The sequence below is a fragment of the Anguilla anguilla genome, chromosome 13 (genome assembly GCF_013347855.1).
Source record: "Anguilla anguilla isolate fAngAng1 chromosome 13, fAngAng1.pri, whole genome shotgun sequence".
Lineage (NCBI taxonomy): Eukaryota > Metazoa > Chordata > Actinopteri > Anguilliformes > Anguillidae > Anguilla > Anguilla anguilla.
Window position 1 is genome coordinate 13,729,199 of NC_049213.1, and position 26,756 is coordinate 13,755,954.

At 45.8% G+C, this 26,756-nt stretch overlaps 1 protein-coding gene across 1 annotated transcript; it reads left to right on the plus strand.

The window, feature by feature from the left end:
- Positions 1-11,090: 11,090 nt before the first annotated feature.
- LOC118211928 (nuclear receptor subfamily 1 group D member 1-like) lies at positions 11,091-26,435 on the plus strand. Its single transcript, XM_035389514.1, has 8 exons — positions 11,091-11,660; positions 17,685-18,002; positions 18,452-18,540; positions 19,814-19,958; positions 22,876-23,477; positions 23,809-23,994; positions 24,409-24,619; positions 24,857-26,435. Exons 1-8 carry the CDS (start codon positions 11,645-11,647, stop codon positions 25,051-25,053), a joined length of 1,764 nt encoding a protein of 587 aa, XP_035245405.1. The 5' UTR covers positions 11,091-11,644; the 3' UTR covers positions 25,054-26,435.
- The last annotated feature ends 321 nt before the right edge of the window (positions 26,436-26,756 follow it).

The following is a 26,756-nucleotide window of genomic DNA, read 5'->3' on the forward strand; positions in this document are numbered from 1 at the left end:
AAGCAGAGAGAGGGGAGGTGGTGAGGACACGGCAGGTTTTAATCAGGAGAAAGATGTCTGTAATGAGATCACCATTTCCCTGTTTTTCGATTGATATCATGTGAAGTTTAGCACCACACTGAGAGGCATACTCAAGACATAAGGCATGCGCGCACACACAAACACACACACTCACACACTCACACACACACACTCACACAAACACACACACAGAAAACAGACACACATACACAGGCACAAACACAGACACACGCAAACACACATACACAAACACACACACACACACAAACACACACACTCACAAACACAAACACACACACTCACAAACACACACACTCACAAACACTCACACAAACACACACAGAAAACAGACACACATACACAGGCACAAACACAGACACACGCAAACACACATACACAAACACACACACACACACAAACACACTCTCAAACATACACACACACACACACACTCACACAAACACACACACACACACACTCACACAAACACACACACAGAAAACAGACACACACATATACAGGCACAAACACAGACACATGCAAACACACATACACAATCACACACGCACACACAAACACACACACACACTCAAACATACACACACAGATACACACACAAACAAAGATACACACGCACTCGCACTCACACACACACAAACACACGCACTCGCACTCACACACACACAAACACACACACACACTCTCAAACATACACACACAGATACACACACAAACAAAGATGCACACGCACTCACACACAGACACACACACTTATACAAACACAAACACACACATACAAACACACACACACATACACAAACACATAAACACACACATACATACACACATTTAGCATATGGGGACAAACAAACACACACATAATAATGCACAATTGACACTCACACACAAACACAGATACACGCGCACAAAATAACACATAGAAAAATCAGAAGACAGGCAGCTAAAAAGAACACACATGCCATATGCTAATGGGCACAAAGAACACACTGTGCCCCACACGCTCGCAGGGAGAGGGAGGAGGTGAAACGGGGGGAGTGAGGAAGAGCAGAAGCCAATGCGAAAGGGGGCGAGCGAAAAAGCGGGAGAGGGAGGGAGTAGCAGTTGTCAGTTTGGGGTTGTGTCATTAAACACACCTCTGGTGCCATGAAGGAGCTCATTCATTTGGCCGCAGCAAGGCCACAGCATTTCATACATTTCCCCCCACAGCTAGGGATGGATGGAAAACACACACACACAGGAATATAACACACACATGCACATACACAAAAAACACACACACACCAACACTCATAAAGGAATATAAGAGACAGACAGAGACACACACACGCACACACACACACACCAAGTCAGGCAACACACACAGCAATTTCACAAACTCACACACTGAAGAATACAATAACCGCACATACACACAAAATACATGTGGAGATAATGAGGTGTGGATGTATGAGAAACGGAATGTGTATGGTTTTATTATGTCATTGTGTCAGCAGGAGTACAGTATAATGTTTGAATGTGGGTTGTGCAGCTGTGTGTGTGCACACATGTGTGTACGTCCGTGTGTGCAGACGTATGTGTGTTGTGCATTATTCCTCAACATGTGTGTCCAATGAAATGTGAATGGCCTTCCTATGTAAACTTTCCTTAAAATCAGCCATGATGTCACCATGAACCCACAATGAACTCACCTCTGTCAAATAACATTACCGTCTCCATACCCTTGTCGTCTCTCTCTCTCTCTCTCTCTCCCTCTCCCTTCCTATGATTCTTCCATTGTCGCACTTTCTTGTATTTCTGTAGTCCCTTTATCCGTCATTTTTTCACTTATTCTTTGCCACTCCATCCCTTTTCTCTGCCATCACTATGGCGACCCATGCACCTTTCTCCTCTCCCTGTCTCTCTCTCTCCCTCCATCCTTGTCTTCTCTCTTATTCTCTTGTGAATCTTTCTCTCTTGTTCACTCTCTCAGTCCCAATCTTTCATTCACTCACTCCTTCCCTCACACTCCCTACCCACATTTTCTTCCCTCTCTCATATCCCTCTTTCTCCCCCTTGCACTCTCACTCTCTCACTCCCACTCCTTCATTTGCTCACTCCTTCCCTCACACTTACACCTTTCCATCATTTTCATCCTTCTCTCACTCCCTCGCTCTCTCTCTATCACACACTCTCTCTCTCGCTCTCCCTCTCTCTCTCCCCCTCTCTCCCACTCTGATTGAATTACCATAAGTGCAGAGCAGAGCCAGAAAGTGCCAGGTTGTTCTGATTAAGACATACTTTGTTAAACCCGCAATTCCAGAATTGATTGCAGTGCCGAGGTGGAGCGAGGGGCAGAGAGAGGTAGGGGGGTAACAGAGAGAATGAAAAAAAAGAGAGGGAGGGTAGAGGGGGGACTGAAAGAAAGAAGGGGACAGGGAGGGAAACGGGGAGAAGAAATTGGGAGAGGGGGTGGGCGGGGGTACGGAGTGGGTTTGGGGGGGGGTGCTTTGGTGGTTGGAAGGCAGTCGGAACCACATGTGGAAGTGATTCTCTAATTACCCAAAATCTGTGAGCTCAGGAAAGCAGGCGGCCGGGGGGAGGGGAGGGGGGGGGTCTCTTCTTCCTGCCCTCCCTCCAACCCGCCAACAAATCCGCTTTTGTTGGGGAGAGACGGACGTTTCGCGAGGCCTGTCGGCGTCGAGGCCGCGACTGCGGGCGGCCGCCGCGTTCGCACGTCCGACGGGACGACCCGACCCGAGGCGACTCGCGAATTCCGCGCCTCGCGTCGCCTTCACCGGGCCGCGCAGGAGGAGCATGGGTAACGTGCCGTTCTCGAACCTGCGGCAGCTGCGCGTCCGGGAATCAAACCTATGACCCTCTTAATACTTGGGGCTTTTGGCGAACCTTACTTACGCGGCCCAGGTGGGCGGCGGCGTCGGGCGCCGCCCCTCCGGCAGGCTTCGGCCAATCGGACCGCAGCGGCCGGCCATCAAAGCCCAAGCAGGTATGTCACAGTCCAACATGAAATACCAGGGCCCTGGGCTACTGTACGAGCAGGCTAATCATGTGCAACACGCGTGCCTCAGGATCCACTACTGAAAACATCCTGCTGCACCCAGCATTAAAACACTACAGCAAGTATTACCAAACGGAATACCACAGAATTACATTAGCGTCCATATGGAAGACATATACCTTCGCAATTTCCTCCAATCATAGAGCGAATTGAAATTCTTTAAATGCATTGTGTCAGTAGACGTGGAAAGTGCGTTCTGAGGACCAAAATATGACGAAGTATCACACACTCTGAATGTAAATGAATCTAAAGCTCTGCGGTGAGCCTTCTCTGTTTGCCAGCTCATTCTCCTGATTCCTGTGTTTAATGTGTAAGCTATACGTCTTTTTTCGAGGAGAAGCCAAGAGCCGGCGCAGATCCCGAGAGATGCGAGTGAAATAACGCTGCGCTCGGTTGTCCTCGTATCTGCTCAGACCCGTCCACCCTTCTGCTGATCCTGCCCCCGGCCCGGCCCCCTGCCCCCGGCCCCCTGCCCCCGCCCTGCCAGAACCCAGGCCTGGCTCTGGTACAGCACCGTGGTAAAGGGAAACCAAACAAACTTCTCGGGAAGGCGCGAGGTTGCCCAATCCTGCGTTGCCCTCAGCAAACCTGGCACCCCGCGCATGAAGCTGAGCTTCGAGCAGGGGGTTGGTGTGGGACTCTGTGCCAAAGCGGTTTGTGGATACGAGGCGGGGGAGGGGGACGGGGAGGGAGCGGCCGAGGTAAAGCGCACCAGAGAGCGTCCGCTAAGATGCTACGAGAGCTAGCGATTTGCTGCATGCGCGTGCTTGTGTGTTTCTGTGTGTGTGACTGGGTGTGTGTGATGCTATATGAATATGTGAGTTTGTGTGAGTGTGTGTGTGTGTGCATGTGTGTCTGAGTGTTTGTGTGTGAGAGAGACAGAGAGAGAGAGGGGAGAGAGAAAGGGATGGAGAGAGAGAGAGAGAGACACAGAGACAGAGACGGAGAGACAGGGAGATGAGACGCAGGGATGGCAGGCTGTCTTGGCTCCAGGCATAAGGTGTTTCACAGGTGTGTTCGTTGGCAGCCGTCTCAGTCAAGTTACAAAACACATCACTCTGTAATTATCAACATGCTCTGTCACAGCATGCACAGAGACAACACACACTCTGAGACTCCCCAGCGCACACACACACCAACACACACACACACACTGCACACATACACACACAGACATGCACATACACACACACACGCACTCACCAAACACACACACGCACACACACAAACACACAAACGCACACACACACATACACACACAGACATGCACATACACACACACACACATAAACACACAAACACGGACACCACACACACACACACATACACACACAAACGCACACACACACATAGCCTACACAAATACACACACAGACATACACATGCATACTTACAAAAACCACATACACACATGCACAGACATACTCACACAAACACATGTACAAGCATACACACAGTCATGAATGAACACATATATACATGCATATATACATAGATACTCACAAACCTACATGCCCATGCACAGGCACACATACACACATAGACATACATGATGAGAATAAAACAAATAAAAGTCCTTTTACCAGACTTTGAGCTTTAATTGCACAAATTGGTTCAGCCTTGTAAACCCCCTTTACTCCGGTCTTTATTCTATTTTCTTTTTGCCCTCTGGTGGCCACATTATGAAATGCAACTACTTAAAAATATCCGTAAACAAGCGTCAATTGACTGCGGTCAAAGTTTAGCACCATCAATCAATACTATGACAAACTTGTTTATTCTTAAGTTAAATAACACCTTGCCTTTATATACCTTTTCAAATGATAGTACTGTAATGTTCTTTGCCAGGTACCCATGATGCTCTTGCAGATGTGCATGACGCGAGAACAGGTAGAAACAGTAGCGCACGCAGCTCAAGACTGCCCCTGCTGGCGGTATAAGTGAACTGAACGGGGACTCTCCAGCTGGTGTAAGATCTAGATGTTTGGACAGGGTAAAGAGGCTCTGAGTTCACTGGGTTAAATGTAGACGTACATCATGGAGGCGGGTAACGTCCTGATGTCTGCGGCTGTTCCTGCTCGGTCGGTTATGAGCGATTGCACGTTGCCTTTGAGGACACTCAGCGTGTCCTGTAATCCGTTAGGTGGAGCTCTAGCATACCCCGCCACTGACACCGCTGTAAAAAAAGGGGACTGGGGATTCAGAGTAAAGGGCCTCGTCCAAATGCTCCAGCATTGCACCCTCCCTCCCTTCATTCGGCATCTCACTGATCTAAAGAGCCGACTCATTGACTGAGGGGGGAAATTCAGGTCCCCCCCAACATTTTGTTCCAAGCACCTGGATTTACGTTACATTTATTTGGCTTTTATCCAAAGCGACGTACAACAAGTGCACACCAAAGGTCATTGGAACAACTGTAAAACACAGGTCCGATAAGGTACAAACACTCATTTTGTACAGTTATTCATAGCCATTAGGATTTGCTAATTAGCACGACTCTTCATCCAGGAGGCAGAGCCAGTTACTGAAATGAGCCGGCTGAGTTCACCGGTGGGAGAAACGCTTTCACTTTCTGACCCCTGGACTTTCCACCCCTGCTGGCCGACTAGGTGAGGCTTCCTCCGCGTGGCTTTAAGCCGTCCGCTGCTCGATACATCAGGTGAAGGAAACGAGGAAGGAAGGATGTGATTCTGAGAGCTTTTTGACGCCAAAGAATGAGGCGACGCGCAGCCCTGTCTCCTGACATTGTTTTATTTCGCGGCGAAAAATACAACATGGCTTCCGGCGACGACCTGTTGCCACGGGCACGGTTAAAATGGCCGCAGACTGTGGGGCGTCGCTGCAGTTAGAATCGCTGCTTTACTTCGAGGGGGGGCGGGGGGGGGGGGGGGGGGGGGGGGGGATGGGGCTTCTGGGGGCCCGCTGCGTACGATTTGTTTTTCCTTCCATCCGTAATCGCAACTTATAAAACTGCAACAAACCGTTAATTGTTCTGCACTACCATCCACTGAAGAATTTACAGTACTGGCAGAAATGACAGAAACAGCGTGTAATAAATGGAATATGTCATAAATGTAATGTCAACAAAACAAAAATGAAGAATTAATTGGCCTTTGTGTCAAACAAGTAATAGTCATTACATATGATCTATATGTATTAGTTCATACCAATATATTCGAGCAGTCTAATGTATCTTACTGTTGGAAATTTTATAATCAGCTTATACTTGTATTTCTTTGTCCAATATTTTTCTACACAAAATTATAATATTCATGGAAAAGAAAACACATTTTTTTGGCTTGCATACTTTATTTCAAATTACTGACGGTCACATAATGTCACTAATACATTTTTACAGACAAAAATGGTGGTGAGAAACAACAACAGAAAAAATGGTACAAATAAAAGTTTTAAGAGTACTAAATGGTTTCCATAATTAGTGCCAGTCTTGTACACTCTATAGACCACACTATATCATAAATAGCTATGCATGTCACAAAGAGTAAATATCCCATATTTAGATCCCAGAACTCAGAACGGTCAAATCAATGCATGCTTTGATTTAAAAAAATTCTGTAATGCGCCACACGACAAGTGATTCCTTTGGAAAGAGGTTATATTTTTATCACTGAAAAATTTCAGGTCCATTCCACGGTGTCCTAAATGCTGTAGGCATGGAGACCTGGTCGCTGGCAAAAAAACCATAAAAGGTTTAAGATTAAAAGGTTCCAGACAAAGTGAAACTTGCATTGTGTTACCAGAAGTGCCAAGGAAGAACTAGCTGAAAAAGATCACTTGGCTGTAAAAACTATAATACCCAGAGGCCACTGGGGACCCAGATTGAAAATCCCTGCTATAGCTTGACTTTGTAGGGTTCTCTTTGGATCGATGGCTTTGCATAAACAGTGGCTGACTGTTTTGTATAAGCCCTGAAACATCACACTGGAGGAGAGGGTGGATGTTAACTGTGAGCGTTTGGAAACCTTCAGCGGAGAGAGGACGCGACACATTTGTCCCCTAAATTTTGTTGAATCCAGACATTGGGGCTGAGCCAATGGACATTTTCTTCAAACGTGACTCTCAACTGGATGCACGCAGCGCATTTCTTTCTCCACTGAAACAGGCCGGCGAGTTTAACAAGCACCAAAATGAAATAGGCAAACTCATCTGTAGGTGAAATAATGTGGATCAAATCCAGGCCACGGAATCTGCGCACACCCTCCAGCTATCAACACTGGCATTACAGTATGATTCATGCTAACAGACATCCTGTTTTTAATGGGACTGTCCTGGCTAGCCAACTCCATTTCATATGTCCCAAAGTTTTTCCAGAAGTATCCACGAGCAGTCTGGCATTTCTGCGTACTGACATTAATTTCCTTTTCCAGTGATGTGCAGTGTCCTACTTTCCCTTGGCAAGTACACTTTGAAATAAATGGCTCTGAAAGGATTCTTTGATATGAATGATGGTTTGAACTTTGTATGCTTGAAAAATATATACTTATATGCACTTTCTAATGGTGTATATACTGTAAGGTAATGCTGTATATATGCACTACCTCCTTATTGCCATTCAGCCTAAGTTTACCAGCTGACACCTGATTGGCCAGCGGAAGATTTGCTCCACCTCTAAGCTGGGCTCTTCCTCAGCCACCATTGTTTTGTTTTTTTCAGTACTACAACTGTTTTTGGGGGTTCACACCATTTGATGTTTCCCAATTTTCTTATTTTTGTGTTTTCCTATTTTCCTGTAAAGTGACTTTGTGACTGTGTCTCTGTAAAAAGCGCCATAGAAGTAAAATTCAACTGAACTGAACTGAATTGAATACACAGTAGTGCTACCATTGATTAAATATCTACAGCCTCTGTCAAACAAAACAGCCCCTGTACGAGAAAATAATTAAATAGAAAATAATACTATATACCATGGAAAGAAATATTTGTGGAACGCCTATGAATTAGTATAGCTCAAGATCTCCCTCTAGTGATCAAACCAGATATCATGTTTCGGAATATAGGACAGAATCTGAAAGTCTTGGGTATTGGGTAACACTTAAAGTGCATGTAATAAAGAGCAATAAAACAACAGTTCACAGATTTAAAAATTCTAAAAACGGTTACAATAAGCTATATTGCGCACACTCTCCAGAGAATATTGCAAATTTCTTATTTTGCCGTCAACATGAGTCTGGGCACGTCCCACCCTAATTTGGAATGCCCAACCGCCTGCAACCCCAGCCACGCTCATGCGTGAACATCGCTGCCAAATCTGGCGAGCGCACACAGTCGCAGTTCCTCTCCAAAACACGCGGTGGCAGCAGTCTGCCTCTTTTCACATCGCAGACTACAGCTAAACTGGGCTTTATGCATGCAGACCGCTGACGCCCAATGAAACGTGGACCCCTATCCAGCTGAACCCTCCCGTGCCCTGCGAGTTGCTGGACACAGTCGGCACCGGAACAGTCCAGATTTGATCGGTGCACCACAGTGTGCCACTCAGCAGACCCTAAATCTGCTTATTTCCACCCTGCAGTTTACCAGTCAAGTTGTTGTCTGGGCACAGTTGGGCATTCCAAATGCAAAGTTCTTTGTAGGAACCTTGTAGCAACCTTTACTTACCCAACATTGTAAATTGGACCAGATGGCGATAATAATTTTACCCACAGGAAACCATTTTTTAAAACGTTACTAGGTTAACTGGGATGCATCTGTGTGTATTTTCACACCGCGTCTTAATTCTAATGAATTTAGGAAAGGGTGCACAAATCAACTAATGGGTCTTTGAGGTGAATATAAGCAGCAGTTTGCTGTATGATTGTTGAAGAACATCTATGTGTTATTAGTCTGTGCACTTCTGAATTTACAGAATATATTTCAGTATTGATTTGGACCTACAAACAAGATAAAAAAAAGTAGTGGATTGAAAGACAGTGAATAAGCTGGAGTATGGACTACTGAGATGGGAGTATACATTGCATATCATACTGTAACCTTTGCAGAATTTCTGTAAACCATGGTATCTGTCTAAATATCGTATTCACAGCTGTTTATTAACACAGGGCAAGTTATTTTCAATAAATGAACTGGTAAAAGCTAATAATTACACTGATAAAGATCACTGCTGGTTTCCAAAACATAAATGTGATTGAAGATAGGTCACTAGAGAGAGAACTTTGGATATGCGATCAGTTCTGCAGACAAGATTTTTCAGGGTATTCAGTTTTGTTTGTCATAGGCTGTTAATGTTTTTAAAATGCTACCATTAGAAATGTGTACTACAAATATGTGAAAGATAGTAATGTTTCACAAATGTGAATTTCAGGATTTTTCTTGCATTGAAATGTCTTAGTCGGGCCGCCTATAGGAAAAATCGAGATGGGGGGGGGGGGGGAACCTTTAAAACGACTAGATATGGTCCGTGTATTTATTGGCACAAAAACTTTCAAGTTTTTAATGTTTAGACTGCTGTAAAGTTTACATTAAACAAGCTGAATTAACCACAGTAGAATCCGCTTAATTGCATAAAAGAATGAACCGGCATTTTTGACCAGTGCCGACCATCGTGCACCACTGATATCGACACATACATTTTGACAATTTTGCGTCTTCACAGGATAATTGCCCAATAATTTATGCCACAAATGCCGAATTTAAAAAAAAATTATTGATCATTATGCTATGTAATTGGACATAATTCCAAGAAAATATCCAAAATATGTACTAATGGTTAATGCGCCTATGCGATGTATTTACAACAGAATGAACGGGAAATGGTTCAGGATTTGGCAATTAAATGCAAATACCCGAATTCTGCGATAATCTGTCATGCAAATAAGATGATTATCCCGCATTAACCGTCGCTACTTTGCATATCTGTGCAGAGTGAACTGAGAAATAAAATTCCGAAAAGCCTTTAATGTTGTTTGCACCAGTGACGAAAAGGATGACGCAAACATCCTTTGAGTGAAGTTAAAATCTTAATTAACACTGTACCCTAAGTTTCGAGACATATTACAAGACATATTACAATTCAAAATACCACTATTCCTGTAGAATGCCCCCTTACAACGTGTACAACCTCCACCCCGCCCCCCCCCCTCCCCATTTTCTCCAGTACTAGGATAAAGTCTGATTGTAAAAAAAATAACCACTCGAAACTTCCATACGCTGCTCTCATCTTGCTAGGAAGTGGCGCAGTTGAGAGGAAATACAAAGCAAAGAGAACGTTATTACTTTCGCCACCACTAGATGGACTGCGTTCCACGATATCGGCTTGAGTGTTTTTCTGTTTTACCCCCGTGAGTACAGGATACTGTAACTGAAAAGTTGGATTTACATTAGAGACACTAACAAAAGACCATTACTGGATTTAGAGCTAAAAAAGAGAATCGTTTAAAATGAGTTCTCCAAATGTTAACGGCATTACGTTATAGTTCGACGCCACAAAAAGCAGTGACCTTGATTCGTGTTTTCCTCAGAGTGTGGTGTCTGGCCAAAAACGTGACCAGCGGGATCAGCTTCTTAAAGACGCAGTCATCCACTCAGTAACAGATTACACAGAATTTCGCTGAATTTGTTTATTAGCCCGAGTGACCAAGTCACCGCTGTCAGTCCGTATTCGAACGTATTGCCTCCTTTCAATGTTAGGGGAACCTTTAACTGATAGAATGGCGACTGAGGGAAACAGTCACGGTGAGCTCCGCCTATCGTCCATGTGCTGCGCCCCCTCCACTGCCTCCCACACATCGCGAGCTCCCTGTATTTGCATAAAATGTGTGTCAGTAGGGCAGCGCCTTCCGCGGCTCACATGCAAAGCGCACATGCAGCGTAGCTCGACGAATGCATACCTATGTCTAATCAGTACAACTGGCTCGCCTCCACGCTTCAGCTCCGCCAATGAAAACGTGAGAAGGAATAAAAGAGGGGGGAAGGGGGAGTGCACGAAATGATGAGAGAGTGAGAGAGAGAAATCCCCCACCATACAAAACAATAACAAGGGAGGTTCGGGGAGGGGGGGTGAGCTAGTCACATTTCACTGACACCTGAAAACGTGGTCGGTGGGGGTGTCTTGTGTGTATTAGTGGGTGTGTACAGCTTGTTTGACAGTTCTCCCTGGAAGGCGCTTATGACTGTACACGGGCACTAGGCTCAATTCTTGGAATCTGTGCAAACGCTTGCTCTTTAGTTGTGGCACAAGCGCTCACACAACACTTTCAACAAACCAAGCAATCGGTAAAGGGACGCAAGAGAGGACAGATTGGAAATCAGACCTTGTCGCTTCTACGTACCTGAGATACAGTTTGCATTTACGCTATATATGTGTTAGTATTCAGATTCGATTCGATTTTGTTCATTTTTAGCGGGTTGACACAACCCCCTCATGCCCTATGCACAATTTATTTTATCTGTTCTTTGGAGAAGACGCTTTATGATCGGAAACTTCATGACTCTTTCACCCATATCAACACGACTTCTCCTTACTGCTACACAGAGACAAACAACGTCGATACATTTATAATTCATTCCAAGCAGCTAGAACAAACAACGATGGATAACAGTCCAGGTAAGAACTATTGTATGCCTTACCGTGCATGTTTAATGTTTTTTAATGTTTATGCTTATAGTTTAGAATGCATATCCTACTTATTCCTTTCTGCTCTGTAACGCGTAAAGTCACAGAAAATGTAGTGCACGAGGGCAATATGGTTAAATATGTGCATTTATTGGTCATAGTAGTTCAAAGGTATCAAAATGTATAATTTATCTGGAATATATGGAAATTGAATATGGCTAATTAGCCGATTTTCTTATTGAATGTAATAACTGAGTGAGCTGTAACTTCGATATATTATCGTATCGTATGTGTATCTTTTTAACAGCTTTAGTAAGTGAACTGCCATTTCAATGTTATGTTAATGTCATGTGTTATCTTTTCGGTATTATTGCTGAACACTGTGGTTTTCCAGAAAACCTTTCAGGAATAGATAGCTTATTGCATACACAGATGCTTACTGTTCAAGTGAACTTGCCTTGTGGCCAGGAATGTTTTCCTGTTCCAAGCGGTGGCTGCTCGCTTCTACTGAAACACGCCTGACTGAGCTACAGTAGGCTACTTCCTGCCATGGCATGTAAACAAACTCACGTGTAGTGGCGACCAGATACGATCTTTAACTTGCCTGATAGCTCACTTAACACTCCTCCGTAAAATCGATATGTTCAAAGCTGAAATCGGGTTTTAAAATATGACTTTTGTTCACAGCGCTTTCTTGCTTCTCATTTTCTGAACAACGCTTCCGGCTAAGTTATCCACACATAATTTTGCATTGCTAACTTGTTTTTCCCAAAAAGAGAAGCTGCTTAGTTTTTTTATTTTTATTGTTTTATTATGCTAGCGTGAAAGGTACAATAAACATGAGACTATAAAAAGGTAATGGTTCAGCAGCACCGAAATCGTTTCTACGGTGACGTTAGCTACTGTTAATATGCTGGTGGTTCATTTACAAAGCTGCAGTCACGTTCCAGTACTGGTGACTGCACCGTTGTCTCGTGCTGAGGCGCACCCCTTCGGCGCCACATACAATTCTCAGAACGCGTGCATCAGGCATCTGAAGCCACTGTAATTACTAACATCACATTTACGGGCAATAAAATGTGGAATGAATTCATGCCAGAATTGGGTTCAGTAGGCTACTGAAAGCATTGCTTACATCGGAAAGACACATCATGTTTTTGTTGTGTCGCTTATCTCGTTTAAGGTGTAAAGATCATATTACCACCACGAAATAGTGCCCTTTATAAAAACATTCTCTGAAGAACCGATGCCATTTCTTAATCTGAACTAAATCCCTTGGGGTTGTATTACTTCCATCATTCACACTATAAAACAATATCATGTATCACCGTAAGCTTTACATGCGTTCTTAAGTATGTACCCATTATTTGGCCAAGATCGTGAGTTGATTCATAGGGCTATAGCGTGTTGCAGGATTAACATGTTATTAGGAATATAAGGAAATTAAATGCTTGTATCGTAATACTGTGACATTTAATATTTAATATTGTTGGGTAATTGTTGGGAGACCACCTCGCTATTGAAGAAGTGCAGCGCTAAACAAGTTCTGACCAGGTCATTTGAGACCCATTTCTGGCAGCATGTACCAGCCAAATTAATTACGGGTACAGCCTGACCTAAAAATCTGCTAACACAGTGGACCACTGAGTTCAGAAACGATTAGTTTGAACTGGTCTAGTGCTTCTCATCAGGTTGAACTGTTCCGTTGAATCTCTATAGGCTACACTACAGATATGTATTCTTATTTTATCAGTCTCATTATAATGTTTTTAATTCCTGTATGTCTACTATTCATGTGGCCGATATTATTGCATTTTATTTCTGGCAAACATCTCTCTCTATGCGTGTGTTTGTGGTTGGTAAAAATCGGATAAAGTCGTTACGCGCAATTAAAGCCCCTTAAAGCAATTTCCATACTTTTACGCAAGGTTGTGAACGAAGTTGATGGTGGCGAGAGTCTACATTGTCATGCCCCCAAGATACCATTCTGCTCGATTAGGTTTTAACTTTTAATTAATCATATACCCGAAGCTTTCTTCACCGATAGTCCATTCCTGGTCTCATACAGCTACCGGGTTTGCACTGCCTCTTGCGCTCACTGGATGCTTCTCGGTGACATCACGTGTATACGCTTCCTCAGCCGCGTGCCGCGCGTGATTCCAAGCTACCCCTCCCCTCTCTACTCTCCGGAGGACTCATGTTTTGATCCTGCCCGGAGTGATGGGAAGGTTGGTCAGTGGGTCAGCGATTTTGAGCATCAGCTCAGCTAATATCTTTCCCTCACGTTCCCTGCTTCGTGCGCAGTTTATTGCAGAGGCTATTAGACAGTTATCGCTTAATTTGCGCACAGCTGCCACTAAAATGAACGAGAGCCAGCCTCAATAAACATCCAGATAACGGCAACGCATACTAATTGCATTAGCAAACCACGTCCCCGACTTCCCTTTGTTCCTGTTTTGTATGACTGGAACGTGACCGCCCCAGCTCACGGGAGATTAGCTCTTTCGCTGCTCCGGTACAGTAACGTGGCGCCAGGATTCGAAGGTTGTCACGCAGCCCGATAAAACGTGCGTCCAAGGACAGGGAAAGAAGTAAAGAAATTTTAGAAAATGATAAGGTTGGGGACATTTATAAAAAGAACCGGCCTTCTGAGAATTCTGACATTCTGATACTTTCACTTTTTGTATGATTTATTACTAGACCAGTTTTAGTTATTTATAATATAATTTATTATAATACTTTTTTCATTTTTATTAATTAGCTTCTGTAGGCCTAGCACAACGAATGCTGTTTGTGCATCTGAAAGCAAATCTTTTTTCCATTTTAAGCAATTTCCTAGTGTTTGATAAATTCTCTGGTAGCCATTAAAAGTAAATGCTTAATGGTCAGATTGTTGTTATTATTATTTGCACCTGTGCTTTAAGTATGAGCTTTTTATTAAAATGTGCAGAGTGCACACAAACATGCACAGAATTTACAAATGTTCAAGCCACCGATATTACTGATATTACCTTACAACCCCGCATAGGCAGGCAACAGCAGAATGGAGAGCGCAACAAGGAGAAAGGGGGCTCAGAGAGAGCAGGGTACAGGGAGGAGAGGGGTTGTTATTGTGCTAGGGAGAACACTCGCCTTTGTGTGCCCCCGCTCACTGAGATTATCACTCTCCATGGGCACACTGGCTCACGATAAGCAGGCTCTGCTTGTGTCTCAGTCACTGCAAGTTCACTGTGACCTCAAGAGAGCTGTGAAAAAAAGGTGCCCGGCCCTCATGCACAACTCCAAGAGTTGCATGTGGCACCCTTGGGCGCGGCGGGTTGGTTTTTTGTGGCTACTGTATAAAGCGCTTTGGTTTTCAGAAGATTCAAACTGTAGCCTGATGCTCTTAAGCTATTTTGCCTGCTCCACGTTAATACTGCAACTACCGTGCTTGGATTGACTTCACTTCCTGCCCATATTATGGCGCTTTCCCAGGGCGTATATGTACAATATGTACATATGAATAAATCAGATCATATTTATGGGCCTTGGATGTGGTCCCTCAGGTGTCAAAACGCAGACCCTAGCTGTTTCTCAAAGAAAAAAATCTGACAAGGACTTTAAGTCATTAAGTGCTGCTGTTTGTGCTGCTCTCCACTCGCGTTTATGTATACCTGTAATATACGGCATCTTCCCTCAAGTTGTGTTAACGGTCATCTCCACGCGCTGGAGACCCACATGAGTCTAGAACCTTGCTCGCTGGCCTTGGCGGATAGCGCCCCCGTTCTCCCACGTGCACGATGGGACGCTTATGGCAAGCGGGGTTGCACATATTTCAGGGCTGTTTGGTATGCTTGCTGTCACGCTTTAATAAAGACCAACGATGCATCGACACGTGCGGGCAGCCGAGTCGCATATACACTGTAGCCATAGGAAAAGTCACGCGCATCGTAAAAGAAACACTCAGCGAGGACAGAGTGCTTTTCTGTATGCGTTATGTACACAAAGACCATATCCTCCTCAAATACTTTTCACTCAGATATTCACATACTCTTCTAGATTCTGACAACCTTTTTATAAATACAATTTTAAAATCCATACCCACACTTTTCAATTGAAATAGCTTAATTGTACTTCTAGGTACTATATCAATAATATGTAGCACATAATTTCCAGTCACGATTAAAAAATAAACCACAAACCCTTTGGATAATGCTCACTAATATGAGCTTCATGCTTTCCTTGTATTCTATGGGATGGTACTGCAGCCATTACTGTAATGTACACAGAACTGTTAAGTGGCTACATTACTGATTATGAAAACACTATCTTGCAGCACTTTTCAGATTTTGGTGGTCTTTCTAAAACAACTAACTTTGAGTGATGCCTTACAGTACAGACATTTTTACGATTGCAATAGTTGCTTTGCATTGCCAAAAAAAGTGGAGAAAAAATGTGGGAAATGCACTGTCAGCCAGAATGGGTGGGACGTGAGGGTGATATTATCCTGTACAGTCGATTAATCATTTCATTCGTAAACATCCCGGTCACATGTACACCTTTGTGCCCGGATGCACTCAATGACTTTTCATCCCAATACATTCAAAAACAAGACTGAAGGACGAGAAAACGTGACCAATCACGTTCTCGCTCCCTCTCCCACTTCCGATGATTAAGTAGAACACTACATTAACACGAGGTAGACTTTGGGACCCCCCCTGGTGGTTACCGAAGCGGTGTTCAAACGTGATCGCCCCGTTCGCTGTTGTCTACACGGGACTGCGGAATCCGCCGCGCGAGCTTGGGCGGTGACTGTGTCAGGAGTCCATGTGAGGCGGCGGTCAGGTGTCGTGCAGTTAGTCGGCTCTGGGCGCGCCGCCAGAGGAGCTGAGCTATTATTGGAGCCTAGGCGGCAGCTGGCTTCGCAGACACGTGAGGCTGTGTCTGTGCTCATCCAGTACGCATGACCAGATGCTAGTAGGAGGTTAGGGAAAAGAGGAGGGACATGTGAGGGATGAAAAGATTTTGGAGTTCACATTCAAAGCAGCAGCTGCATGTCTGCAGAAGAACACTGCATCCATCCAACCAGCCTTTAATCTTTATTATTTATGGACACATATCGCGTGAGGGGGGGTCTGGCAATTATAAACATCAATTTTGCTCAGCAACAAGCCAGTACACTAGCAGAATACATAAATAGCGCCGCATTGTTCTTTTAAGCCGCTGTTCCAAGATGATTTAGCGCTTTATAGACCTTGCATTAAAACGCAAATTCTAGGCATTATTGACATCGAGGAAAAAGACGAGGGAGGGAAGAGATTATGAAAGTTTTTATAACTAGGCTTACAGTTTCGCCTGAAACTGGGAAACGTTATCACCAAGAAACTTATTTCGCAAGTCCAAATGGCATTTTAAAATTAAAACCGGAGCCAGAAGGGAGTAGCCTGATATGCGTCGCAATATGTTTACCGTGGTATTACAAACTGCAATGTGGAAATGTAGTCTAGATGTCCATTCACCGCCTGGGCTGTCGGTCTAAAACTGTCGTTGCTCATGGTTACGTTCAGCATATTAAGCATCACTTCCGAATTATAATTCGGTGACCTCCTTCTCTTTATCGAATGTGGCTGAACACCAAACTGGGTTAAGTCAGGATAGGCTACCGGTGCCAAGTATAAAGCTTAGACCTACACGCGGGTGACATTGGGAATTCATTTAGGGCGGAATGCCCTACTCCAGAATGCATGCTGCGTTCCTAACTGAAGAATCACGGGTGTGTGGGGCGGTGATGCGTAGCAGCAATTCAGTAATATACATAGTTGCCATAACTGCATAATTTAAGTGATTAAAGTTGATTTAGAGAGACTACTAAACAAATCAATAATGTTGATACAGATAAAACTAAACATGTCAGAGTAATTGGAAATCAAGGTGTTTCTTGTCACTTGTGGTAAATGTTTTCCTATTTTACCGTACTGCTTCTTCATTGCTGACCACCTCCTCTGTTCTCCCCTTCCCTTTCTTCTGTACCCACAGGGAGTGTGATTCTCTATGCAGGGTCCTCTGGCAGTGCCAGCCCCAGCCCTGGCAGCCCCTCCAGCGGGTACCAGACGCAGTCGCCCTCCTCCCACTCCCAGCCCTCGTCTCCAGAGGTCTCCTTCACTGAGATCGGGCCCCTGAAGCAGAGAGGAGGGGGCAGGGGCACCCCTCCCTCACCCAAGCTGGTCTTCCAGTTCCCCGAGGTCACCAACACCCCGGCCCCTGCCCCCGCCCCATCTTCTGCCCCTTCCCAGCACACCTACTCCTACCCCATCGTGGGAAAGAGGCCCTGTGGGTTCACCGGAACCTTCTCGAGTGAGTGCCTTCTGTCTTGCACACTGGCCAATCTTTGTGCCTGAAATCGTTTGTCCCTTCAAAGCAATGTGAACATGACCTGAAATTAGTAAATAAATAGAAACCAAATGCAATGAAAATAAGTTTCTTTATTTATTTTCATTGTACTGGGTTTTTTTCTGCAGATTATCAGTAATTTATGCTAAAAAGTTCCTTTGCAACTTAAAACTCAGTTGTCAAGGAACACTTCTTAATTGAAAAGATCTGTCTAAAACAATTTCAAAGTGTTTTGCGATTGCGAAACATTCTTTATGAATGCAATCGATTAATATTATTAATAATATTATTACTATGCACATTCAGTTGAAAGCAATACATTTTCAAGTTTCTTTCCAAAGCTCAGCAATACCTTTGTGCTTTTTTTGGGGCCATTCCCTCCGCTGTTCTGACTGTTTCTCTCTCTCCATCAGAGACTGGAGGGATGGTGCTCCTGTGCAAGGTGTGTGGGGACATCGCGTCAGGGTTCCATTACGGAGTCCATGCCTGTGAGGGCTGCAAGGTGAGTTGGGTTAACAACAGCGGTCTGGGCCCAACCCAGATGTCCTCTGAATAACAACAGCTCTTTAAGCCCATGAAGAGTAGGTTTTTTGAAATGTATTATTATTATTATTTCAAAATTTTAAGTGAGCATTCTAGAACTTCACTGCTTTCAATTACCAGTAGTGATTGTTTCATCAGCATTAGAATGTTCAGTCAAGAACATAAATGTAAAGGTTTAAGGTTGGGAATACACCAAGCCGATGGACAGTTGCTCAATAGTTGGCCGACAACGGGGGGGGGGGGACATGGGGCGGGCTCGTCAGGAGGGATCCGTCTCAGCTCTCTGACAAAGTGGTCACCCCGTGTCGACAGTCACCCCCTAAATTTGCCCCCATTTGAATTCCTCGCTCGTGGCACGCAATCCACACAGCATGAGAGTAGACGGCGAGAGCACAGAGCGCATGACGTGTGACTCAGAGTCCGATTCCGAACGTAACCTGCAGCTAGCGCTGGCTTTATCAAGTGCAGCCTTGTTTGTGATGGAGAATGAAAAGAAGCGGAGAAAGCGTAGGAGGCGTTCTATGTGGGTTAAGCCGTGGTTGCTACAGCGACGAGCGCATGGTGTGAGTCATGAACTGGAGGGGGAAGAGAGAGCAGAATTTCTCCCGGCTGTTTTACTTCCCAGTTTCGGGTGTTAGAAGAGTTGGTAACTCCTTTGATACAGCAGCCGAATACGAACTACAGAGACCGCATCTCGGTTGGAAAGCAGCTAATAATAACTTGGTGATTCTTGGCCACAGGTAAACTGGTTTGCCAAGTTTGTCAAACTGGGGTAGTAGCTAATGAAGTGTAATGAAAGACATGTCTAATGATGCGAAGAAATAGTCAATGAGTCATGAGTCATAACAAGTTTAAATGTAACACCCAAGCAGATGACTGTGTGTTTTGAAAGCACTGTTGTCGAGACAACAGCCTTTTGTTGTCTTCCACTTCCGCCCCACGCCCCTTATCCCATATCAGAACTGTGCTGCACGCCGATCGGCTCAAAGGGCCGATCAACAGGTTCCCGATTCATTTTTTGAATTGGGACACCGACAGGGTCCAGACGCCATTCGGCAAGGGCCGAGCACAGCCAACGGCGTGTACAAACGAGGCAGACCGAACCCCGACGCTCGTAGCTCGCTGTTGTCGGCCGACCGTCGCCTTGGTGTGTCCTCGGCTTAAAGGCTGCTTTGGGAGGCACCCGCCGCCCCCTCCCTCCCCACACTCAACCCCGCTGCTCTCCTCCTCAGGGCTTCTTCCGCCGGAGCATCCAGCAGAACATCCACTACAAGATGTGCGTGAAGAACGAGAACTGCCTGATCATGCGCATGAACCGCAACCGCTGCCAGCACTGCCGCTTCAAGAAGTGCCTCTCCGTGGGCATGTCCCGAGACGGTGAGCACCGCTGTCAGTCTGCCAGCACCACACCCACCTGACACACAAGGGCCACACCCACCCAGCAAGGAGCAAGGTCTCCCTTGCAGAGACGTTGTTTTCATACCAAAGTGCCTCTCTGTGGGCCGGGATGGTGTGCATTGCTGTCAATCTGCCAAACCACACTTACTTAGACGTAACCACGAGCCACACCCACCTTTATGTCAAAATGGCTCTCCATGGGCGAGTCCCAAGATGGTGATCTTCATGGTCACCCTGCACCATGGTTAGTGGGGCACCCTCACCTCCACCCTGCCCCAACCCCAATCCCACCCCAGACATAACTCAGGCTCACTCAGACAGGCAATGGCTGCGCCATAAGGGTTCACGAGCAGTAATTGGCAATTTCATAAGGGGTTATCAACAACAGAAAAAAGCCACAAACTGATTAGCTGTAGGGAAGGTTCTGGATTTACCAAGTGAGCGACAAGGAACTGATCCAAATTTATAAATGGGGTGCAGGCAACAAAATGTGTATCCGTGGTTTATCGTCTCGGATAACCCAGCAGTCAAATCAAACAGTTTGGTTTCAACATCTACATACACATCAGCATTCCATCAACTCCACCATGTTGGCATGGCATTGCTCTTGATATGTGGAGATGAAGGTCTTTTAACAGTTCCCTACGGTCAAGATACGGTCGATCCATCTTTGTCTGGTCTCTGTCCAGGCCTGAGAGTTTATAGCCTCCGCTCCCCATCTCTCTGACTGTCCCCTGCAACCCACTCTCTCGCTCCCTCCCCAGTTTCTCCCGCTCTCCCTCCCCTCCTTTTCCCGTTCCTGCCTTTTCTGGCCCCCCTCCATCTCGCGGACAGTGATTTACGAGAACGGGAGCGCCGCAATCCCCCGAAGCCATCCTTCACGTCCAAAACGGCGGTTTATTTTCGGAGATTTGGAACGCAGGGGCGGCCGCCTGCGTTCCGCGCACCTCGGAACACGCCGTTCCATTAACGAAGGGGGCCGCGGGCCACAATTAGGAGGGCTGCGCAGGAAGGCGCCGCTCCCATCCGTCTCTGTAATACAGTATTATTTTACGCCGGGACCCCGTCCCCAGACGTATTTTCAGAACGCCGAGCGGTAATTAATCAGTGTTTTTTTTGCGCGTGTGCCTGCGCTGGGTACACGTTTCTGCTGACCTAAAAACCTTCCCGCTGTGCCGCTTCGCCGCGCTCCCCCCGTTTCCTGACTAACTTGGTCGCACCTTTCTTCCCTCTCCGCATTTTTTAATTTTCTCACAGTCAAAACTGGGCAGAACCAGTTTTTATTCAAAGATCTGGCGCCCGAGAACATTTGTGAAAGAGGGTTGAGGCGACGGTTGTTGAGGCCCGTAGAGGATCTGTCGGGAGTCGGTGGCACTCGAAAGGAGGGCAACGGCATCGAGCTGGTCTTAAGAGGGTCAGAAAACCGCAACCTAGAAATCAGTTTTCTTAGCATTTGAATATGTGCATAAACAGGAAAACCTCAGTGAGAGGTGCCTGGGCCTCATGTTCGCTGTTGTCTTGGTGATGTTATCAGGCACGCAGATTTTAAGATTACAGGATGTTTATCTGCCTGAAATCATATGCAAACAAGTGTACACCACAGTCTTTTTAGAGAAACATCACTCTGGACTGAGTGTTATTTCACACACAGGTTTTAATAGGGGCAAAAGCTGTACTTGCCACTGTTGATTAGTGTTCGACTAAAAATAACCAGATCTCAATTGCTGCATTGTTAAAAAAAAAATCCATTGTCCTTTTTTGTTTGCATTATACAATAAAGAGGAGGGTAAATTAAATTTCTCCTTTTACCTCAAATGACTTCACACCTGTGTTCTGCCTGAACACAATACATTTTTTAACACCTTCACACAGAAGTAACAAAGCTCTCCCTATGAGTCAGTCTTTTTTCTCATTCTTGCTCTCCCTGCCCCCCTTCCCTCCTTTCATAACTCCTTCCATTTTTCTCGCGTTATCACAGCTTGCTCTCAATTGTCCCCCGAATCTGCTAACCACCCCCTTGACCCAAGTTTGTGCCATTTTCTCGTTTCACGCCGCCCCCTCCCACCGAAAGTAAAAAGTAAAAAATAAAAAAACCACTCCCTTGCCCTCGGTCTTCCACAACTTCGCCGTCCTTTCACGGCGTCGGTGGCATCACGTTTGCTCTGACCCAGTGACCTACTTTTTCAGAGTGATGGAGAGAGAGCGCTCCAGGAGAGAGGGGGGATAGCGTACGCTAGCAAGGAGCTATTAATAGGCTCATGGGTTGGCAGTGATTCCAGGAGTGGGGGTGGGGTGGGGATGGGGATAAGTGAAGTGAAGCTTGATATTGGAGAGGGGGATCTCCAGATGTAAATTTGACGGTGATTTGACCCAACTGGCTGTCGACTGCTTCGTGTTCTTTTTATACCGGTGCAACGAAACCCGATAATGCCAGTCAAAATGGAACTGGCATCGCAGCTAGTCCCACAATCGCACACAGGCTCATGTTCATCACTGGGAACTGCAACCGTGGATGCATTAAAATCATACTTACTGTGCATTATAAGGAATTTTGAGAGTTTATACAATTGCTTGGGTGGTTGCTACAATCAGGACAGCATCAGGGCAGAGGGTGAAGATTTACTCAAAAAATAAAGACCCTACATATGGCCAATGATGTTTAGAATTATGGAAACCAGTGTCATTTTAAGAATGATTCAATAATTTTAAACATCTGGATTACAGAAGTCACAACTAACATTGGTACAATATGAGATACCCTTACTATATTTTAAAGGAAGACGAGGTCGGTAAAAAAAAAATACACGTGGTACAGGCTAACGCGGATTTCTGAGACGCCATTTTCAGCAGTAGTACTAACCAGCGTGTATGTCTCTTCTCTGTTCCTGTCTCTCAGCTGTGCGTTTCGGGCGCATCCCTAAGCGTGAGAAGCAGCGGCTCCTGGACGAAATGCAGAGCTACATGAACAGCCTCAACGAATCGGCGGCCATGGACATAGACTCCTCTCCCCCTCCCGAGACCCCACCCAGCCCGGAGGAGAACCAGTCGGATGAGGCCATCGGCACCATCTCCCAAGCCTACCGCGACATCTTCGTGAGCGGGCAAGACAGACTGGGCAAGAAAGGCAGCAGCAACAGCAGCAGCAGCAACAACAACAAGAACAACAACAACTCTTCCTCATTTCAGGGCATTCCCTCTCCCAGCTACGCCCAACCTCACCCCCAAACTCTCCCTGCCCAGGGGTACAACTCATACCCCGCGACAGGCTATCAAGCCGCTCCCCGCTGCCCCGTCACCCCACGCGACAACAGCCCCACCTTCGCCTTTGTGGACAACGGCCGTATCAGCTACCCTGCCACATCCAATCAGAGGCAGTCTCAGCTCAACGTAGCCCCGCCCCCTCAGTCCTACCCTGCTAACTACAACAGCTACTCCAACAGCGAGACCCAAAATCAACCCTCCTGTCCCTGGAGGATGAGCCCAGGCACCAAAGTTCTGGTGAGATTTTACAAAGACCATTGTTTGTGCATCCATGACTTGATCCACACTATTTTTCCTTTTCGGCTTTTTGCCCATTAAATTCACTGCATAAACTGTCCATTGCAGCACAGTAGTGTGAATTAACCACCCGGAATGGTGATGCTGCTAATCATTCTGTAGCACTAATTTGTATTGTCTTGTGATTTTGGACTTTTCTACTAGCTCATGAAAGAATTCTTCTCCTAATACAAGTGTAAAGATTCATTGAAACGTGCACACAGCGCCATCTTCGCGCAATGCCAAAAGAATATCTCTGAAAACTCCTCCTCTGCCCTGTCCCCCTCCACAGGCGTGCCCCCTGAACGCGTGCCCCGTGTCGCCCGCGGGACGCTCCAGCCAGCAGGTGTGGGAGTCTTTCTCCCAGTGCTTCACGCCGGCGGTGCGCGAGGTGGTGGAGTTTGCCAAGAACATCCCGGGCTTCCAGAACCTGAGCCAGCAAGACCAGGTCATGCTGCTCAAAGCCGGAACGTTCCAGGTACGGACCCCCCCCCCCCCGCCCACCCCGTCGTTCCGAAAAACACGCACCCTGACCGCGTCACCATGACACCTTCTTGGCATGCTTTATCTTCTTAAAGTTTCAAGATGTGATCTGCTTTCGCGCGAGGTCATGCCAGGTAACGGTTATACGGTGTCATGTCCTGGCAATTATTAATTCAGCAGTTTAATCTAGGCTAATTAAGGAACATGGTTCCAAGGACTGGGTTGAGACACATGAATATGTATCTGTGCCTTCTCTTGAAACCTGATGATCTGCACCATTTCTGTCTTGGTGCTTTAGCACCTACCTTCTGCTCGATTGCTCTCCCATGGCATTTTAACCCTTTGATGCTCTGTTCCAAGATGCAAGTGCTCACAGAAATAATATATATATTTTTTTGTATTTCTTCAGGTTCTGATGGTCCGGTTCTGCTCGCTGTTCAACCCAAAGGAGCGGACGGTGACCTTCCTGAATGGGCAAACGTACCCGCTGTCGGCTCTCCGGGCTCTGGGCATGGGCTCGCTGCTGGACGCCATGTTCGATTTCAGCGAGAAGCTTGCGGCTCTGGGCCTGGAGGCCGACGAGATGGCGCTCTTCATGGCCGTGGTGCTGGTGTCTGCAGGTGGGTGGAGTCTCGGACGCCCCGCAGTTCCCGCCTTACGGCTGGGCCACGGGTCACAGTCCCCGCCCATAGGCTGTGTCGCTTACCCCAAAGACAGTTTCTACAAGGAGAAATTTGTAAAGAAGAAATTGTGATCTCTCATTGTAAACTGAGGAATTAAGAAATAATTGAGGATTGAAAAGTGAGTATAGTATAGCCCTGGCGAAACCCGTCCCCAACATCTGTCCCTTTCCGCAGACCGCACCGGCATCGTGGATGTGGGGGCAGTGGAGCAGCTGCAGGAAGGCCTGATCCGCGCCCTGCGCTCCCTCATCACGCGCCGTCGCCCCGACGACAGCACCCTCTTCCCCAAGCTGCTTCTGCGCCTGCCGGACCTTCGCACCCTCAACAACCTGCACTCCGACAAGCTGCTGGCTTTCCGCATCGACCCCTAAGCCACCCCCTCCTCCGGGGGGGCCCGGGTCACACGGCGGGAGAGCTCCGCGCAGCAGACTTCAGGTGTGACAAAATGAGCGAATAAGAATCACCTGGGACCCTTTTCAAAAATGGAGGGAGGTGGATTCTTCTAGAAGGGCTGGACTGACGATGGACGAAACAGCGGCGCGTATGGCCCCTGGTTTCATCGTTATCATTTTTTTGGTGCGTGAAAAAGACACGTCAAAACTTCCTGGGGGACTTCTCAGCGCCCTTCACGGGTCATCACGTCCTCCCGTGCCGGTCGCCTCAACCCCGCCTTCCCGGGCAATGCGGGAGGGGGGAATGGGAGGGGAAGCGCGTTAGCCCCGCCTCTTTTTCTCAACATTCAGCCCTGCTGCGCTGACCTTCTGAAGACCAAACAGCTACGTCTCATCTGTCTCATTCCTCCAGGTCTCTCCCACCATTTCCAATCCGCCAGCTGACTGCGCAAAATGGCTTCCGAGAGAACATTTACTCTCAACAAACTTGAATTGTATGTACATGCAAGAGAAAGGGAATCTGTACACTGTATATTTTATAATACAAATGTGTATTCAAGTGTATACATAATGTACTATGTACACACAAACATAAATATATATATTTTACTCATTACCTTGAGTGAGAGGTTGCCATTTTAATACATCAGTAGCCATCTGTATTGGAATACAATAGTGGAATAGATTGGCAACGCTATCTTAGACTGCACATTGCACATGCACTGTATTAATCACTCGTTCCTTTGGGCTATTGTGTCTAAAAAGACGGGAGTGCACATTGGAAATGAGCAGTTTCCAATTCGGTTGTTTGAAAATGAAGATTCTTTAAAAATGGATGTCAAGATGCGCAGCGATAAAAATGGATCTTCGTAATTCGCATGGGCAACATCTGGAACGCCGACACCACCAGCACATTTATACCCACGTTATGTGGGCTGTGTAAATAAATTATTTTTTTTGTTGTTGTAAATACTATAATGCTTCTGTATTGAAATGTTCTGGGTTGGTGATTTTTCAGTGCCAGATCAGAACCATGAGAGTGAATCAGGGGTCCTTACATGAAAGTGTGTGAATGTGTGGGGGAGAGGGGTGGGGGAAGGAAGAGCTGAGCCTAACTAGTATCCCTGGTGGATGGAAGGACCTTGGCATTGGAGTCAAATCAATACACGACACACGCGCACACACACACTCAATGAAACCTTTTAGTGGAGAAGGTAAATCAAAATCTGTCTTGCTTGACTGTAATTTGTTCACGACTTTGATTATGATGATTGATTGCACCCTCTGCTCCCTGTATATTTTGTAAATGTTTCCTGTTTATCTTCCATAGAATCAATATAAAGATGATATTATATACTGTTTGTTGCATTTAGCTTTTTTATTTCATTCCCCTCCTGTCCTCAAAAAATGCACCTTAATTCAGTTCCTCATGAGTACAATGGTAACTTAGCAACAGGCTTACCATCTACCATTAATAAGATGTCCCTCATTGCACAAAATAGTACTCAATGTGCTAACCTGTAAAAACACATAAATCCTCTCTAAAGACCGATTACAGAAAAAAAACTAAAGAAAATGATACAGCATTTAAAACAGCCCAGATAAAATTATAAAAATCAGTGGAAATTGGCAGATTAATTCATTTTTTTGAATTTTACGTAGACCATGTTTGTGTCCATTTT